The sequence below is a fragment of the Acanthopagrus latus genome, chromosome 7 (assembly GCF_904848185.1).
Source record: "Acanthopagrus latus isolate v.2019 chromosome 7, fAcaLat1.1, whole genome shotgun sequence".
NCBI classification, from domain to species: Eukaryota; Metazoa; Chordata; class Actinopteri; order Spariformes; family Sparidae; genus Acanthopagrus; species Acanthopagrus latus.
In genome coordinates, this window is record NC_051045.1 from 13,026,210 (window position 1) to 13,046,459 (window position 20,250).

At 42.2% G+C, this 20,250-nt stretch overlaps 2 protein-coding genes across 5 annotated transcripts in view; one reads left to right on the plus strand and one right to left on the minus strand.

Moving 5' to 3' along the window:
- Nucleotides 1-225: 225 nt before the first annotated feature.
- LOC119023089 (follitropin subunit beta-like) lies at nt 226-11,538 on the minus strand. Of its 4 annotated transcripts, none has more exons than XM_037104746.1 (3): nt 11,125-11,538; nt 2,637-2,802; nt 226-776 (listed from the first exon to the last, which is right to left on the minus strand). In XM_037104746.1, the coding sequence occupies exons 2-3, from the start codon at nt 2,799-2,801 to the stop codon at nt 507-509; spliced, it is 435 nt and encodes a 144-aa protein (XP_036960641.1). In that variant the 5' UTR covers nt 2,802; nt 11,125-11,538; the 3' UTR covers nt 226-506. The 4 variants fall into 4 exon arrangements, with proteins under 4 accessions (XP_036960641.1, XP_036960643.1, XP_036960640.1 ...); XM_037104748.1 differs by lacking the exon at nt 11,125-11,538 and adding an exon at nt 7,026-7,112; XM_037104745.1 differs by lacking the exon at nt 11,125-11,538 and adding an exon at nt 5,941-6,064.
- Nucleotides 11,539-15,093: 3,555 nt separating this feature from the next.
- Nucleotides 15,094-20,250, plus strand: part of camkvl (CaM kinase-like vesicle-associated, like) — a 39,246-nt gene continuing 34,089 nt past the window's right edge. Inside the window, exon 1 of the mRNA XM_037102723.1 lies at nt 15,094-15,460. The gene's annotated coding sequence lies outside the window, so the exon portion shown is untranslated. The remainder of the gene's footprint in view (nt 15,461-20,250) is intronic.

Genomic DNA, 20,250 nt, shown 5'->3' on the forward strand with positions numbered 1-20,250 from the left:
AGCGAAACAGGGAGAAACTGCGCTAAATGGGTGAAATCAGCGACAGATTCTGTGACGCTGAATCTGCCAAAAATCCTCACGCAGGGGCCGTCTGAGACAAACTGCACCAACTAGAGCGACTGACGGTCCTGATGATGCCCGATGGCCCGCTGTCGGCCTGGTGTGTCAGCGCCTAAAGAATGTACAATGAAGGCTACGGAGTGTGTGTTCTGTAGGTGCAGAAATGAGACTTTATGGAAATGCACTCGCTATGCACTCATTTATTTCCACATATTCCTCGTTATCGCTTCAATTACACCGGCAACACAATTCACAACAAAGCTACAAATGCGTGTTCAACAGTGTTTTATTGCAACATCTTGCCTAACAGTCTAGAAAATAACAGCATGGCTGATCGGGCTGAAGTGCACCACAATAACATCAACACCAACAACACTGCCAATCCATCGAGTCCAAAGCCTGTATCATTTGCTATCTACATGCACTGCCTGTGTATTAGCGTGTTCTCAGGTCGTTAAAGCAGGCTGCCGCTGGCTTTTCATACCGCTAAGAGTCGCGATGCATCGGTCGTATGAGACTGGGCTGGCGCGGATGCAGTGGTGTGTGCGTGCATCACAGCGCCTGCAGCTGCACTGGTGGGCCACAGGATAATACTGCTCCGGGTTGACGTCCTGAGGGCAGCCCGGCACAGAGGTGGCCTGGTACTCCAGGGACAGAGGCACACAGCTACGCTGGACCAGGAAGATTCTCCCGAGCCGTCCCCTCAAATTGGTGTCCTGAGAGAGGGGGAGACAGGCTTGTTAGAGGTGAGGTTCAGTAACCCTTCAGCACACACACACCTCCGTCACACCCACCTACAGGTGTATGTTTATTATAACATAATGCTTAGTTGCCACATACAGTACAGTAGCTCCGTGTTCGGTTATCTGCTCCTATGGAAAGAGGGAAGAGTGCTCTCCAGTGTGTCTGAGAAACTACTGCTTCTGTTTTTCAGGGGGGTCTGGAGTTTTTCTCAAGTACACAGAAAAATGTTTTACTGAAATCCTGGATTATGATCCAGATTGAACAGGTACACAGACAGCTGCATACACCATGGGTGTGTAGTAGTTTTGTTTTGACTGCTTTCTGGATGTATTTTGCAATTTGTTGAAGTGTACTTGCACAACATTGAAACCAGCACAGAGCCCATGCGTTCACCCTGTGATGACAAAACTGATGTCACACTGACCCTCGTGGACACAGACAGACATCACTGTTGCTCAACGATGTCTGCTCCACTTCACTTTTACAGTGTATCTATCCAGTGAATGTGTGTTTCAGGTTTTGATCTACATCTTGCCAGGTGGTAAAAAGCATGAATATGAATGTAGATTTGGGACATAAATCCACTGTGGCTGAATCTGTTGATTTTGAAGACCGGGGACGAATATAGAAATACATACACAAACACATTCAAAAATGTAGCATTTTGAGAAAAAAAGAAATTAATTAATATATAAACTGGAAGATTGAAGTGAATAAATGGCTAATTAAAGCACAAACACCAATTAATGTCACATTTGAAGTATTTTCAGGATCTCTGGTGCATATAATGGCATATTAATTAATATATTTGTTTCTGATTTGGGCAGTTTCAGTCCTCCGTACCTGCCTGTTTGCCGCCGGAGCTCCTGGCTCTCTATCTCAGCATGTGTAAAGAACCTTTGACTTGTATTAGGCCAGGATCTCACCCCTAGAGTTATGTGTTAAACATTTACCTCAGTCGTGTTTTTCCATCTGATGAAAATCTCTATAATAAAGTCTTTGATTTCTTTTAATGATCTTGAAAGAGTGACTCGTGCTTGTATTGCCCCTCACCTGGATTGTAGTAAAGCCGTGTTTTTACATGCCTCGGACAGAATACAATTGCGCGGCTTCAGGTTGTCCAGAACGCAGATGCAAGACTTTTATCTCCCCAATTTTAGCTCCCATTTTAGAATTGATTTAAAAAAAAATACTTTTGACTTTTAAGTCCCTGCTTGGTATGACTCCAAGTTTCTCAACTGAGCTTTTACATCGTCATTCACTAGTTCGTAGCCCGAGATCCTGTGAAAAAGCTCTGGTAGATATTCCCATTGAACGCTTTCTCTTAATTGCCCTCGGGTGTGACGCACTTTGTAAAGGTAGTTTCGAAAAGTAAATATAAAAGATATTATAGTATTATAATTATCATCCTTGAGTGAGGTCACTTTTAGATTCCTGATTTTCCGACTTTTATTTTTATGTGTCTAATATATTCAGCAGTGCAGACACATTTTGTAAATCCACTGTAAAATAATGCAACTTATTATGTAGCACAATTTGTTTAACAGGGCAGCGATGTGAAAGTTCTTCTGTTTAAGTACTGGATTACTTTCAAACAATGCCATTTTCATTTGTAAATCAAAAACCAGTTATTTCAGTCGAACACAAACCCTTATTCTACATTATTCCAAAGACACGTAATCTGCAAATACGGTTATAAGCCCCAAAATTGCATTTTAATTTGTGTGTGTGATTTATCCCAAAACTTGAGCTCTCAACTCAACAAAACCAGCTAAGAAAACTTAACAGATTAAGAGTTTCCATCAAGAGTGTGAGTGTGTAGCAGTCGTCACCTTGGTGTAACAGAAGCCGCTGCAGATCGTAGTGTTGACAGCCACACACTGGCCACAGTCCTGCCTCTCAATCCATATGGTGTGATTCTTCAGCATGCAGATGCACGCCGTCCATCCCGTCATCGCACACAGCAGCATGCATTTCAGCAGCAATACTGAGGGCATACTGAAAGTGCAGAGTGACAACAATATGTTTTGAGGTCAGAAGAATCTTATTGTCAAAGAAAATGATTTTAAACATCCAAAGAGAGCTGTGTTCTGATTGTATTTCTTCACTGGATCTTCCCTGCTGTTGTGACCACGCCGCCTCCTACAACTCTCCACTGCGCCTCTCCTCTGTGAATATCTGAAAAGATCAGGGGCAGCCATCCTCTTTTTATCGAAACCCTAACCCACCTTCAGTGGCCCCGGCAGACTTAAGTCTACAACATCATTCCAGAAATCACATGTCAGCCGTCTCAGACATGTGCAGCTGCTGACGAACTGATCCGTGTGGTTGATTCCACACGTTTTAGGAAATGAGGAGTGCGCCTCCCATCTTGTCAAATAATTATAATCAAGTAATCAATTTTAAAAAAGCAGTCATTGAAATATAATTATATAATAATTGAATATAATATATTCAGTTGTGGCAATTGAAAATAAAATGTCAGTGTCTCCATGAATAAAAACAATAAAATACAGATGAAAACAAAAACAGTAGATGTGACCCAAACCACTTCTTAAAACAAAACTTTACATTAAATTAAGGTGATTAATTAAACAGTTTCAAATTACTGTTTAAATAAATCTATATTCAATTTGATTATTAATAGTGATATCATTATGTCGGTGCTTGGTCAGCACACGTGTTTCTGTCTTACCTGAGTGAAAAGGTTATGCCCTCCTTATCTAAGCCTTTAATGCTTCCATTATTACCATCTGTTCCTAATGCGAGTAGCCATGTGTCCTCAGATTTTTCCCCAACAAAGTGGTCGAAGAACATGTTTACCAAAACACAATTAAGGTTAAAGAGAGCCCATAATTCTTCCCTATGACTAGAGACTCGGGAACTGAGACGGTTGACAGTGAAGCAGTAAACAGATATATTTCTCATTATTACTGGAAAATGATAGTAATAACAGTATTAATAAGTTATTCATTGCATTTATTACATAAGATGTATTCAATTTTGTAGTAGTAGTAGATGACAAATTAATTATGTTATACTGTTCTAGAGATAATAAAGCTTGTTTATTCTGTACTATTTTTCTTATGTGCGGTGTCCATAAAGGCGACTTTGAATAAAATGTATGTTGATGTATTGTTAATATTATTATTAATAGTGATCAAAAAGATTGTTTTCCCTGTGAGATTTGATAAGCTGTAGGAATATTTACATTTATGGCTGGCTACTGTCAGTGGTAGGCTTACATAGGGTGGTCGGTTTAAAGCTGATGTGTCACGTCAAGGTAGGCTACAACCAAAAGCATTTTAGGGAAATTATCCATTTTGCATTAAAGCTTCGGAAACCACAGTGTTACCATGTACAGTATTATAAATACATTTGACTTACATAGCACTGACATAGCGCAAAGCAAAAACATATAAAGGGACATATCAAATGAGGGGGGAAGCTCTGCGGCAAACACAAGTTTATGATACTTGCACGTTTTGTTCAGCAAGATAATATTCACAGATGAACTCCACTTTTGGGATTTTTGAGGCGTAAATGAAATTACTAGAAGTGAAAAGCTAATGTTACAACATACAACTAACGTATGGCTATAAACAGACTCCATCTGGTCACATGACTTAAAGGTCAGTGCCACTAAGCGTCTAACTATACAATTACTTTACCGATTTTACATCAGTATATCAATATATCTGCAATTTTACATGGTCAACATAACTACAAATCTGGTTCCAATTAGACTTGATGACTTCACTGATTACACGGACAGTTTAATGAGTCCACTTTTACACACCATGTCACCTGATTACCTGGTTTTGCCACTATGCTCCACGTCTGACCTGGCCCCTGTTTTTGTTATTCTGTTTTTTTGCTTCACATCCCTCATATTGGGTCACAGTTATGTAACAAATCCATCAGATAATTGCAGAAAGTGGGTCGTGGACAGTTTAGCAGCTATCTGCCGTGACACAGATCCAGTTTTTTTGAGACGAGTGGATTATTATTGGTGCGACTTCATGAGGCTAGACAGCTATCTAATATATGGATCTATAGTGGCATGCTGACAAACATTGTGAAGAGCAGGTGGTGCAGATTACAAATCAATGGCGCGATACCTCATAGGTCATAAAAGGTTTGTCATACCAGGTTGCCACGGGGTTGTGCTTCGGTCAGCGCCACAGATAGAAAGGTCCAGATTTCATTCAGGAACAGGGCGGCTGTGAGGCCAGGTCACTTTCCCTTCTATTCAACTTGTTCCTTGTCTCTCCAATCCTTCCTTACGATGTCTTGTGTCTGACTTTTTTTTAATTCTGTGGCCCCTTATTTCAGATCGCATGTACAGGTAACTCTTTGCGCTCCGATAAGGCCCTGGATCTGGGTCAAACAGAAACATGAACCCCTTTTGTTTTAAAGGGGCCGTGCCCCAGCCACGACCCCAAGACAACACGTTCAGATAGTGTGCTTAAGAAATCTTGAAGATACTGTTTGATTTTGCTTAATTATGAAGACACCTATTAGAAGCGCACACATTTAAAAACCTGAAAATGTGTGTCAAATTGGCAGAAAAAATCTCACCTTGAATGTGATTGGTTGGTTGACTCTTTGGTAACACTTTGGATTACAACCCACAATTTACATCGTAAGTACTGCTGCTGTTACGGTGTCGTCTTTTATACAAACTGTGAAGCAGAACAGTTCGTACTGATACATTTAAGGCCGGGGAAGCGTGGATGCTAGGATTATGTTACAGTACTGATTTAAATGTTGCAGGTTGTATATATCTGACAAACCATCATCATCTCACCACTTTCGGATTGACCAGCAATTAAAGAGATGATGGAAACTAAAATTCTGGCGGGACTTCAGGCTGTATTTCAAGGTTAAAAACAAAAATGTGATTGCCTATTAGCTACCATTAGACAGCAGCTAACGTTAGCATTCAGCCACTTCCTGGCTAACATTACTGTATATTTACACTTTGTGACTTAAATAAATGTTCATATTTTAGAATTGATTTATGCCCTCCCTACTGTACCATCATAAAACTTAACAGTTTCCAGAATGTGGTGGGACACTGACGTTAGCTGTTTTCTAACGATAGCGAACACGTTATCAAATTTGTTGTTTTACCTTAAAATATGCTTCAGATTTTCACTTTACGTTTTCCTTTCAGTTGTTGATCTGTCGGGAAACTGTAAAATGACGAACATTTATCAGATACCGTACGTTTTATAGGGCGGGGAGTTGAGTTGGGGATCTGGGGGATTTTGGTGCACATATGCATCTGCATTGATATGAAAGTTGAGTGAAATGTGTTGCATTATTTTGGGGGACCAAAACAATTCACAGGACACAAAACTAAGCTTCAGATATGTCACAGAATAAACAGTCAAGTGGAAAACTTAAATATCCCAATATCCCTAACTTATTTTGAGGATTGTATTAAATTACAGTGCCGCACTGTTTGAGTTCCACAGTAAATCTATGGAAGCAGGGTTTTGTACATCAGCAGCTGTCTTTTCCATCTGTCCTTTTATAACAGTTTAAATTTTATAAATTTAAATCAAATGGTTTAATATAGTTGTTGATTTAACTTTTTTTTTTTACCTGATGCTTAAAAAAGAACAATTTTTTTTCATAATGTAAAGTGTAATTGAAGACATTGATGAACATGTAAAAGAACGTGTAAAAGAAATGAATGTTAATTATTCTTTTGTACCGGATGCTTTAAAAAAAATCTTCTTTTTGTTCATTTAATGTGATAAATGAATGGGAATGAAGTGTTAAAATCGGATGAAAATTGAAATGTAGTGTGTAAAAGGGATAAAACGTGGGGGGAGAGTAGTCTGAATTGGGTTCTGGAGCTGTGCTCCACCTCATACATCGCACTCATTTGCCAGCCGCGAGCGATTCCAAGCCAGTGAGCGTCGCATCCACCGGCGGTGCTGAGAAACTGCACCGACCAGCTTCTCCTGCTGTGGACGCTCACGACGGCCCATGTTTACTGTTCACTCGCTCACCCGAATCAGGTGATACCCTGCAAGGGTAACTATTGGCTCTTGTCTCAGACCTTCCCCGAGGTGATTGGTGGAGTGACGAGCACTCAGCATGTGACCTCTACAATGAGCTTCCGCCCACGGAAGTAGATGCGCATGACGACTCGTTTTAATACCACAGTAAATACATATGTACTCTTTGTCACGGTGCATACAAACCCCAAATATCGTTAGTTGTTGGTGAGGCTGTCAGTAGAAGGACAATTCGAGCGCGTTCATTGTGCAGTATTCAGTTTTCACGTCTTTATTTTAGGTTTATCAATGTGAACAAGTCGTTGACGCGCTTGGCATGCTGGGAAATAGCGCCGTTTTCATTGGTTTCTATCTAATCTAGTTTAGACTTACTTTGCTCTGACTATCCATCCAAAACCAGAAACCTTCCTAATGTAGCGACTTCATAAGCCTACGTAGACTACGCAAACGGTGAATGCTTTTTTTGTAACTACAGTCAACCTTTCTCGGGTTAAATACGTAATTTATTTGGATTATAATCTTTTATTTGGAAACTAGAAACACATTGTGGGAACATTTTGATGTTTCCCTGTGAAATGAAACCTACTGATGTGAAAAGTGTCACTTTCCTGGATAGAATAAGAAACACATCATGAATGTTTGTTTATTTGTTTGTTTGTTTGCCCATTGTCAGTGTTTCATTTCCAAAAACAGCACATGGAGGCAACTGTAACAACCCATAATACCCTCATATAAATACCGAGGACCACAGTAAACACCCCAGAGCATAGATTTATCTGTGATAAATACAATTTGAGAGTAACAAGTGCTACGGATGTAAAAGCCAAAATTGAATTATACATTTAAAAAAAACATAAAGATACATAAGTACACAAATAATTGTATAATTAAATACCAAAATAAATGAATAAACACATAATAATATAATTATATATTCTCTAGTACATTAATTTATATGTAAATGTATAATGAGTGCATAAATAAATACATGAATAAATCATTATGATAAATATTTAAGTGTACAAGTAAATCTTGTAAATCTGAATTTTTTAATAAATAATGATTTAAAGTAATGCTTGATTGTCACATGAATAAATCATAAATTAATGACACATCAGACCTCTCTCATTGAGCTGTTAGATGCATTTTGAGGTTTGTGTCTGTGAAATGTGTTAAATGTCCAAGTGGTAAATACAAAAAACAAAAGGTAATAGCTAAAGTGTGAAACTTTATTTTATTTCCCATTAAATAAAACAATTCAACATTTGCTTTTACAACACCTGGTTCCATTTCTTTCTTTCTTTTTTTTTTTTTTAACATTTCTCAGGGGGATCACTCATTTTCGCGCACGTTCCCTGCAACGACTCCATTTGACCAGTAGATGTCAGGCAGACACAATCTCACATTTCTTGTCTCAGTCTGTGGTGCTGTGTGCCTGCATCTCTTAGTGTCATCAGTTTTTTGTTCTCCCCATAGACAGCTGTTAACATCATCAGTCAACCTGTGCTGCAATGTTTAATAACGCCCCAGGACCCTGAGGAGATGTCATTACCTAAAAACTAAAAGCTCAACGTGGCAGGTGTATAATGAACTTGGCAAGACGTCCCAGCTGGCAGGGGGAAAACGCATTTGTCCCTCACATCCCTCAGCCCACAGGTAAGGTATTTATTGTCCTTTCACTAGAAGGAAATTCAGGGCTGAAATGCGCACATGCACACAGGCAGCTCCGTAGGCGGCAATGAACATCCTGCTTCCTTGGTCATACAATAAGTGGCCAAGGCGATGTGAGACAACGGCAAAGAAAAGAGTGGATGATGTTTGACAGAGGCAAAAAAAAAAAAAAAGGAATGCTGTGAAAGAATTATGAACTTGTGGTAGACTGTCAAGCTTCATGATGAATGAAAAATTAGAAAAATAAAACATCTCCAAGGACAGTGGGCTCTACAAGGTGCTTCTTGTCTGCTCACACCAGATGTGAACACATTTGTTTCACCTGCCAGTACGGCTAAGAAAGGAGACATCTCTTGAAATTGGTTATACAGCTGCCAGTGTTCTGCATCCAAGGCATCATCCCTAAAATCAACGGCAGCCTATTTCACAGAGAGATATTTCTGGGGGACATTCTTTTTTCCTTCTTTTTTTTTTTTTTTTTTTTTGAGTAACCTTGGTACACCCCAGGAGGAAGAGGAAATAGTTTGACCCAAATCATCACCGGTGTCCTTGAAGACACACTTTTATTAATAACCTCAGGAATCTGGAGACCACCTCTACTCCTCCTCCTGTCTCCTGCACCCTATCTTAACTTTTATTCCACCTCCTTTTTTGGTGTCTGTGCACCTTCACTTTTTCACGCACGCAGGCCCCCACAGGGCCTCAAAATCAATCTCGCAGAGCCTAAAATAATCAGCCTACTTGTAGGAGAGGGCTTACCAGCAGTAACATTTACAGTAGCTCACTTCCTCAATCCTTCCTTTCACTGAGATTGTGGGCTGCCAGCCACCTGAGGACTCACAAAGGTTCCCGTTAATTTCATTTGATTAATTAATGTTTGTTTTCGTTGTCGAGGAAGTAACAAATATTCAGTGGTCACCTGTGGAGTTTTCACTGGTGCTGGAAATCCTTGAAAATGCTTGAAATTAACAGTGCAATATTTAGGAAAGACATCTGTTGAATTCATCCGCAAAGCTAATAAGGAGAAGCATATTACCTGTGTAATCACTAACTGTAGCTGCCCTTAGCTAGTTAGCTCATTTAGCTGTGCAGCTGGCGGTTCGGACTTGGAGCTCAAAGACCAGGTGTTTACACCACTAGCATGGGAGCCTCAGACTGGGGCTAGCTGGCTAGCATGCTAACTTCTCTGCAACACTATAAATAAAAGTCAAAACTGCCATTTGTCACATTCTGTTGATGATTTTTGTTCATTTTATAATGTTTTTACTAAATTGCCCCTTTAATGTGGTGTTTTTCATTCGATAAGTGTTTTGATTTTGGATTGTGTGCTTGATAATAAATCTCTTGCTTTGGAGATTGTTTTATATTGCGCTATGTTTGATGCAAGTATACCCAAAAGGGAAGCACCACGTGACAACATGAAACATGTTTGTGCTTTCCTGTAATTCGTCATCCTTCTGTGGAATGCCATCATGAAATATATTTTGGGCTGGTTCATCGCACAATACCGCCTGATTTAAAGTGGATATTATGTGAGATTTTAGTTGAAGACTTTCAAAAATGTTCTAAAATCATCAACAGAATGAGCATGGACAGCAATTGTGCTAATGGTGTAAACACTAACACTCCCCTGGCCTCCGAGCATCCAGGCCAAACCGCTAGTTGCATGGCTAACTGCTAATGGCAGCCTCAGTTAGCAGCGGTAGGCAGTTGATTAGGTGATATTCTTTATTACAAGGTCCATCCGGATGCTAGCAGACCTGTTTGTTCTTTCACACTAGCAACACAGTGAGAGGGAGAAAAGCTTGACAACAAACAGAAAACTTTAAGACAAACTTTATTATTCCCTGTAACTGCAGAACAATTACAGTGAAATGGGGCAAACAACAGAACACTTGTTTTTAAACATGTGACACGAAAACCCAACAAAACTAAATCCCGCCTATTAAATGAAAAAGGAAGCGGGAAATAAAGGTTATCGCCGCTCCATAATTGGCGACCCCTGTCTCAGAAAGTTGTGACCCTCAGACGGCTGAGGAAATATCATCGATCACCCATGTGGGATAAATATAGCATCTGGGAGCTGGCCTGTAGCGACCGCTACATACGTCTCCTCCCCACTCGTTTGGGTAATTAACGACAGCGTTCACGGTGACGCATCCAGCTTAAAAACTTCAAACAATCCCAACCCCTGCCTGTTACAACCTTTAACTAATGAGTTCTCCTGCCATTTAAAGCTGCCACCATTAGAAGAAAGAAAAATAAAATGCTCGAAAGCTGTAGCACTGCCCGGGTCCGATCTGAAAGACACGTTTAATGAAATCCAATCCACTGAAGTCATGGCTCCTCTCTCGCTTTGCGTTCTTTCTACCGTTTCATCCCAATTCCGTTGTGTCTGCTGGAACTCTTTTCAGACGGCTATTGATTTGTAAAGGTATGCAATTTTTTTTTCCCAGTAGTGAAGTCAAGGAGGCATTGCCCGCCCTACATTACAACTCAAATATAGCTGCACCAATTAAGGCCAACTCTCCTATGCTACGTTAAGCATGTGGGAGAAATCATTCCGTATTAGCGTATTATTTATCTCTCAATGCCAGACTGTACAGACACATACCTTGCCAGCAGTGAAATCAGCTGGAACCCACTGTGAGGTGCAGCGAATTCTCCATGAATGTGGGCATTTTTGTGGAGAAAACAAAAATCTTTTCTTGCCCTTTGGTGTTAGAAAACAAAATAAAATTGGAGGGTTTAGTTTTGTCCTGATAGTGCGAATGAATAATGAGTCTGTTTTTGTTTTTCTTTATTCCATTTCTATCTTTTTCTCTCTCTTTTTTTCAGCTGTCAGAGGAGGAGTGAGGTAATTACAACCTGCCTCTGACCCACACTGGCCTGTAGCCCGAAGAAGGGGGGAGCGACAAAAAGAGAAGCAGAAGACGCAGAAATTCGACACATTAATAGAGAGAAGAATGGGAGGAGGAAGAGGAGGAAGAGGTGGCAGAAGGGAAGAGGAAATACAGGAGAGTGAGTGAGCAAGGGAGGGAGGGAGGGAGGAAGGGATGCTGGAGATGAGTGATGGGGAGAAGAAGAAGAGGGCAGGCGGGATGAGAGGACAGGGGGGCGAGCAGGATGGCAGAGGGAGAAAGGGAGGGTAAGCTTCCGACAAAAGGAAGTGGGAGACAATCCAGCAAAACACATGGTGAGTGTGTGTGTGTGTGTGGGTGTGTGTGTGTGTGTGTGTGTGTGCATGTGCGCGCATGGACTCGCGCACACGCCTGAGCAACAACGTGGCAAGGGAGTGCAAGCAGTAGATGGTCACAGCCCTAATAGCATTATATTACTTGATGCCAAATTTAAAATATACGCCACAAGGCTAGATTGCAGGCTGTTAGGGATTTGATTCTAAATTGAGCCTCTAAGGGGAAAATTTGCATGTAAATCCGTGTACTAAACCGTTTCTCTATGTATGCACAACAATTAGAAGCATTTAAATCAGAGAGTTAAGACAACCGCGTGGGCGCCGCGGCAGCTCATAAAGACACGTGCGCACGCACAAAGAAGCGTGCTCGAGTAAGGATGATAATTATTAAATAATATGTCATTTTCTCAACCCCTATTCAAGCCTGCGAGGTTTATAATAGCTGATAAGTATCTAAACTCGCAAACACAAACACACTCGCAAGCACACACACACACACACACACACACACACACACACACACACACACACACACAATCGCTGAGTTAAGTCCCAGTGTAGAAGGAGAGAGCAGAGGAAGCAAAGGAATGGAGATGAAACAGTGTGAGGCGACAGAGAGAGAGAAAGGGGAAGCAGAATGGGACGACGCGAGTGATGGAGAGCCAGCACTCTGAGCCCTTCCTTCTAGATGGCTGCTGGCCTTGATGCCTGCCGGCTCCGAATGGCACATTTGGCACAAGGATGTTTGCTCTGAGTCCACCGAGCCGCGATGCATTTCGCCGCGCTGCCTGTTGTGCTTTAATGGCACAACTTAGTTGACCTCTTCTCTCCGCCTCGCTAGAAAACAGTCTTTGTCCAGCAGTGAAGAACGGACTTCGACGGCGAGTGTTTTTTTTTGTCTTTGTTTTTTTTCCGAGCTTGGCTTTGAAGCCCTCACGGAGGTGAGGGTCAGCGCTTACTGTTGCAACTACAGTGACTCATGACGATGATTCAGAATGAAACACAGTGGTCATCTCACACCTCTGCACCTGCCAGTTAGAGATCCATGTAATGATGCTCTCACGGCCACATACACCCAGCACCAACATCCTACCAGGTTGTTGTGACTTGATATCAGCATCCACCATGTGATGACCATGCGTGTTCTTTTACTGTGCCAGAAAGTAGACCGTATTGACTGTACATTTTTCGCCTGCCGTTGCTAGAGACATTCTCATATACTTGTTAGTCTGGTCCCTCTCAGCTAATCTGATGAATTGTATTCATTTCATTTTATGTCATCAACAGGTGGAGACCAAAAAGCACTCCGTAGACCTCCAACCAGAGTGACACATGCAAGTTTCGGTGGTTCTTTGGTGGTCCGTTTTACAGCAGGATTTTCGTTCTCAAGATGATGGAGCATGTGATGTGTGCAATACTTTTCCTCCCAGGACAGCAAAGCAACAACCCTCCTTTCTCTCTTACCCAAACCATAACCGTAATCAGACACCTCATGCCTAAACTTTTCACTACATTTTACTTTTACTTTTGCAAATTTAGGTTTCACCAAATTTGAGTCCATATTCTGTCACTGCACTGGTGTGAGTGGCCGATGACTGAATTTTCACTTTCGGCCAAGCTCACCCTTCAAAGATCAACAGTTTCCAAAATCACAAAGTCCAGCCGGGGCTTCTTGTCTTGTGTTGGATGTCTTTCAATTGTTAATTTCCCCAAAGGGGCGTTTTACCAATGACGCGTCATGGCTTACTGTAGAATTTTTGGTCCCAAATCATCAAAAGTAACACAAATTTGTGTATCATGACATCCAGTTGACTTTTTTTTTCCATTGTGGTATGAGTAGAAAGAGCTGAATACTCCCTCCAACCAGTCAAATACCCAGGAGAAGGACACAAGGACAGACACACTTCACACTCAACAGCCCTGGCTTGTTTTATTCAGACTCGTTGTTGATCCCACTTAATGGTAATTTTTTCAGGCTGTATTTGCCTTCAGCTGCACGATAATCAACAAATCATCACTCTGAACCATGATTTACCTGAATTTGCCTGCACATACACCATGAAGCCAGTGCAGAAACCAGCAGAAACCTTCACTGATGAGACTTAATTCTTGGTGTTTCAACACACACACACACACACGCACACACACACACACACACACACACACATTTGTACAAATGTATTTTCAGCAAATGGAAGCAGCAGCAGAGACTCAAGGTCTCTTGTGATTGTCTGAGGGAACAGACTGTATGCGACTGGACGAATAGGAAAAACCATAATGCCACACAGCATTCGTGTGCGTGTGTGTGTGCGTGTGTGTGTGTGTGTGTGTGTGTGTGAGAGAGAGAGAGAGAGAGAGAGAGAGAAATTTGATAGATAAGAGTTTAGAGCAGGACAGAGATATCTGTTGCTTCTGTATCAAAACCATCTCTCTCTCGCTCTTTCTCTTCAAACACACACTCACACACACATACACACACATACACACACACATGTAAACCACTAACAACCATGTGCACAGACATGCATCCTCACAGAAACCCAGTAGTTAGTTCCTGCGTCATTACAGTAGCCATCTGTCAGTATGCAGGAACACACACACACACACACACACACACACACACACACACACACACACACACACACACCGACTTGGCTGTGTGTGTGAATCCTCTGCAACACACGTTGCACTTATACAAACACACACACATTCACCCGGGGGAATGTCTTGACTCTGCCCTGCTCGCCCGGCTACAGTAGTCTGACGGCTTTTGCATGAAGCGTTAGATTAACGTGGATCAATCCCAGAGGTGAAAGGTCTCCTCTCTCGCTCTCTCTCTCTCTCTCTCTCCATGGTTCTCTCATTTCTCCTCCTCTCCTCTTCCCTCTCTCCTCTCTCTCTCTCTCTCTCTCTCTCTCTCTCTCTCTCTCTATCCCTCCCTACCCACATGAATCTGTCTGTTTGTCTGTGTCTTGCCAAAGGCTGATGTCATTGTCCACCAGCGTGCCTCCAGTGTGTGTGTGATGAAATGATGAATGTTGAGGTATAATCCCACGGTTTAATCCCAGCCACTCCCAATCCACTGTAGCCTGCACACACACCGGACAGCCGGAGCAACTCTTTTTTTTCTGTCAGGCGCACAGACAGTTGTTTTTATTTATTTGTTTGTTTGTTTTGCTTTTATTTATCACCATAAAAAAAAAAAAAAAACAACATGCAGGCTTTTTTGGAGGAGGGTGTGGAGGACACACATTTGGGCCTCCAGCAGCCTTTAATAATGATCTCACATTATTCAAAGATGCCCACCTGCTAGGCACAGAGAGAGAGAGAGAGAGAGAGAGAGAGAGAGAGAGAGAGAGAGATGAAAGATTATTTATTTCTCATGGGTGGGAGACAGTGAGTGAGTGAGAGTGAGTGGGAGGGAGGGCGGCAGTCAGAAACAAGCAAACTAATTCTCACCGAAGAACAGACAGTCGTGCCAGAGCTGGAGCTGCGGCTGGTTCACCTCTCTGACGCTCTGAACGAAGAAGCCTCATCACCGCTGTGTTTTTCTATTATTTAGTTGTTGTTGTTTTTTTTTTTTCCTCTTGTTGCTGTTTTTTTTTCTTTTCTTTTCTTTCTTTCTTTCTTTCTTTCTCATCTCGAGTCCGGCTGCCCAAGTAGGACCAAAGAGTTTCCATTTTGGATAAAGGGGGGGTGGGTGCTGCACACACACACGCGCCCACACTACTTCTCCAAGCCGCGACAAGTCAAGGTAAGGCTGTTAAAAAAAAAGAACTCAAAGCGTGCCTGAATTGTATTCGCGTTAACAACTTAACGATGCTTTTTGAATGAAAACAAAAAGACAGGGATGTTTTCTGTCGCGCTGCTTCTCATGATGATGATGATGATGATGATGATGGTGGTGCGCGCTGTATGGCCACCGCGCGTAAAACAGCTGCAGTAGAGAAACTGGCACACGGGGAGCTGAGAAGCGTCCGGCTGCTCGTCGTGCCAAAATTAAAAACAAAAAAGTTCTACTAGATTCAGTTTTTTGCAACAACCGACTTGTTGAATTTACCCCTAAAGAATAAGAATATTTAAAAAAAAAAAAAAAAAAAAAAAACGACCGTCGCCATCACTGGAGCGATTGCGACGAACTTACTGTACTTGGGTGGTGTTTCTATCCTGACTGTAGCCTGGACACGAACTGTCTCTCTGATATGTGTATAATGTTCAGGCTTTCTGCGCAGCATTGCAGTAAAAAGAAGGGAGGGGGGGAAAAAAAGATGCTTTCAGGATGATTTCTGTTAAGGTATTAACGTTACAGTTGCTCCACTCAGGGAGTCTCGTATAGTGCCACTGAGAAGTTCCTCCAGCAGAGGTACGGCTGCTTCTGTGATAGCCTGGAAGGAAAAATAGTCCTCTTCAGTCCTCCTCACACCTTCCTCCTTCACTGCCTGCTTTCTGTGAATCTGCATCCAGCGTTTTTTTTCTTCTTTTTTTAAAAATGATTATTCACTTGTTAATTATGCATTAAACAGTCCAGAAGCACCAGCCACTTTACTCTCTCCATACTGGGTCAGCAGATTGACTGCAGGCTTGTGCTGAATAAAGGCTGGTGCTATTAGGTTTAAAGTTGGCATTTGGAAATAAACCGACAGCGAGCCACCTCGTTGTTAATGCCCAGAGTTCAGAGCGGTGGAACTGTGGCAGCAGAGCTACATGAATAATTTCGTATAAACACATCAAAATTGATTAAGTGTTTATTACAAGCCACAGCAGAAAGTACATCGTATTTCATTTTTGCAATGAAAGCAAAGTCCACCCCCTACTGGCCTCATTAACTTGCTTTATATGAGCTTGTGCAATCTGATAAACGAGGAGAGCAAAAGAGAGGAGAGGAACATCACAGGAAATCTAGTCTAGGCTACTACACTACTGCACCCCAGAGAGGGACTAAAGGAGGCTGCTGAACCAAGAAAGCGAACAAAGTGGCAGAGGAAAAGAGGCTGGGGATGACAAAAGGGGGGCAGAAGAGAGACAAAGTGAAAAGAAAAAAAAAATATATGTGTGGTTCGCTCACAGATTCGCCTGTGGTTTGACTTGCGAGAGCGGCTGTGTGTTTCCCGGCACAGTTGCTTTTAGCCTTTGGATGGCGAAGAAAAGCTCACTCCGCTTTTACGTAACAGGGTGCGAAGAACCTTCTATCAGGCAACATTTCAGGTGCCTCGTCTCTCGCAGTTCACACCTGTCTGCAGAGCTGTGAGCTGCACATGTCACATGATGGTTTTAACCCTCTATCCATCTATCTGTCTATCTACCTATCTATCTATCTGTGGGTCTCTCTCCCCTCGTTCTTCATAGTAGCCACTATCCTTTAAGTCAACCTGTAAGCTGCAGTATTTTATGTTTGAACTCGTCTCTCGAGTCCTCATTTAGAGTTGGTGGAAATGCTGCAGCCTAAAGGACAAAAGGCTTTCAAATCATCTGTGTGCCTTTTTCATTGTGTGCTGTACTGTTCACGGCCCAAACACATCTGCTTTCCTGGGATGTCACTGAACAAGTCAGATAGCTGACGAGCTAACGCGACACGCACATAATCAAACAAGGCTGGTCTCAGCGATACACTGCGTGAGAGTGTTTTTCAGGTGCGTGTGTGCGTGAGTATGTACTTTATGTTTTTGTAGTCGCCAGCATGCTTTTTTTTTCCCAAAAAAATTGAGCACGGAAGATCCAGCTCAGGCCATGACCTTCATCTGCACGGTTAAGCCTGCTGCCTTTCAAAAAGTCTGAGATTCATTTTTGGAGATTTTCGACTGACCTCTTATGTGCACTCGGTAATGACAAACATTTGGAGGATGAAGTATTTCAGTAGATTATTTATAGATAGACAGATAGACGGACAGATAGATAGATAGCAAGCCGAACCATCACCATCGCACGCTGAGCTGGGCTGTCTGGTGATGTCCTTATCAACACATCTTCATACTTAAACAACTGAAAAGGTCAAACGTCAGCTGTTGCAGCATGACAGTGAAAGTTTCGCAGTTTGGTTAGGTTATCAAAAAAACATAATGGTTGGGTTAATTCTGTAACTTACTATTACTACTTCTGTAACAAATGTATCTACATTACCTCATCAACTGACGTTCTGTTGCGTATGTGGCATTACTTGACTACATCCATGAGGCAAAATAGTCCCTCATACTGGGCATGAACTGCAGCCTCCTGAATTCAAGTCCCGTTCTTGTGTGACCCATCCGTACATTGTCTTTTGGAAGATGTTCACCATTTATACTGTTTCTTGTCACTTCCTCCTCTACAGCTGCAATACCCACTATAGCCACTAGAGACCGCCACCAAACACCAAACATAAATTTGGGTCATATGGACCTGCATGATTTTTTTTTTTTTAATCCACATGGAGGATAGGCTTGTGGTTAAATTGTTGACCTTTCACTCTGTAGAATTTCAAGTCTTCATTCATTTACCTGCCTTGTCTGCTTGTGGCCAGAAACCCCAAATGTTAACAGATACAGGCGAACCAGCTCTGTGATACCTGTTACCAGGATCATCACTGTTAATTATCGGGAAGCAATTTAAGCCAAAGAGTGACACAGACCTTTGGGCAACTGCCAGCGGTATGGATGTTGACTTACAGCCAAGTTCTGCAAAAAAATGTTCCTGCCCGTGACAAACCTGACATACTGCCAACACTATTGTCAAGAGTGTTGTCTGAGTAACGCTTTGTCTTGGTGCTTTGGCCCCCTTTGTTCCTTATAAGACGAACACTTCACGCAAAAAATGCTACATCCACCCATCTGAACGTAATCAAACGCCTGAAAGTACGAGCTTGAATCCCGTGATGACAAACGCTGACCTGTCGTGACAGATGACTGTGGGGATGTGTTCCCCAGTCCCTCGCGCAAATATACACATGAACGCGTGGATTTCCATAATCAGGTCTATTTTCAGTTGATCGAGTGCAGATAAAAGGCATTCCCCAACATTTTCAACATTAGAATAGCAAATTAAGAGGAGATGAAGCTTTGAAGAAGGTATTCACTCTCCAGCGTCTGATTAGTTGTGCTGTTGAACAAGCCGGGCATCCGTCGCTGGTTATTCTGCTGACTCGCGTCTCAGTTTTGCATAGTTTTGATTTACCAGCAGGGGTGTTTTATTCAGTAAAAAAAGGGAACATGCTGACGGGGTATTATGTTCATAGTGTGTAATCAAAGATCTCCAAGTGCCTGTTTTTCTGTGTTCACGTTTCCATGTTTTGAACTCAATCAAATGGAAGAGTGAGCTTTGATTGCATACACCAGCCGCTCACCGTCACTTCTATTGATTAGCAAAAACACCATCAAGGGCAATGAATGTAGTTATTACGACATCTGCGCAATAGAAATAGATTTCGAGTAATTCCTTTAGAGTGGACAAGCGGAAGAATGGCTGAGGATGGTAGGGACGAGTGATCCTCGTGTTTACAGTTACACTGGCAGTATCGATCAGCCCACATCATTCTCAGAGTTGACTCACTGCAGTCTGAGCTGGGAGCTTGAAGGAAATGTACTATTTTAATCAAAAAAAATCTAGGAAAAATTGAGATATAGAAATCTTCAATATTTCTTATTGATTGACAATAACAGATGGGTTGACGCTGGGGAGAGAGAGAGAGAGAGAGAGAGCACATCAGATCCAGTCCTGGCACAGCGGATGAGATTTAGATTTATGTTCGTGTGGATGCTGCTGCAATGCGGGCATCAATATCCCATTATATTGTAATGGTATATCATAATGGCTGATAACAGTGGATGTGGTAAACCCCCTCTGATTCTTGTGTGGTGTAATCTGACTGTTTCCCACTGAGACTCTGCTGCCGAGGCACAGGGAACGGAGTCTTTGCTTCAATCTGTGCCACCAAGTCCACAACTCACAGAGATCTCTTCCATCACGCCAACCAGGAGCAGTGGCAGATGATGGTTGTAGGAGATGAAGGAGGTGCATCAATCCATCAACGTGACTTTTTGAACCCTCCGTGTAATATGGCACAGCGATCACTCCCTGCCACCACATTCGGTGGCCTATAATGAACCTTTACGTGTCCCAGGGGCTTGGAGTAAACGCTGTTGTTTACAGTGATTTGGCAGCATTTGCCAAGCTAGGCAAAGCAGAGGTTAGTGTAGCCAGCCGTGCTTATTTCCACACACATGCCACCTATGTTACATAAGGCTGGAGCTTCGGGATGAACTGCACACACAGCATATGTTTGTTTGTTTTTTTTCTCCCTTAACTGAGTTTGGTGCCAGAGGTTCCTCATGTCCTGCCCTCCTTGCTCATCTTCTGCCTCCTTGCTCTCACATCTCATCTGCTCGCTGCCTCCTGCAGCTGAGCCCTCTGTCCCCACCTGAACCCCCAATGAGCTTTCTGTATACATCCATCCATCTATCTATTACGCTTACTGGGCACGGTGTATAATCTCAATAAGAACCACGGGCCTCATGCGAGAAGATTTTCCACATTTTCATAACAAATGTGCCGTCAGGACAATACAAATCTAAC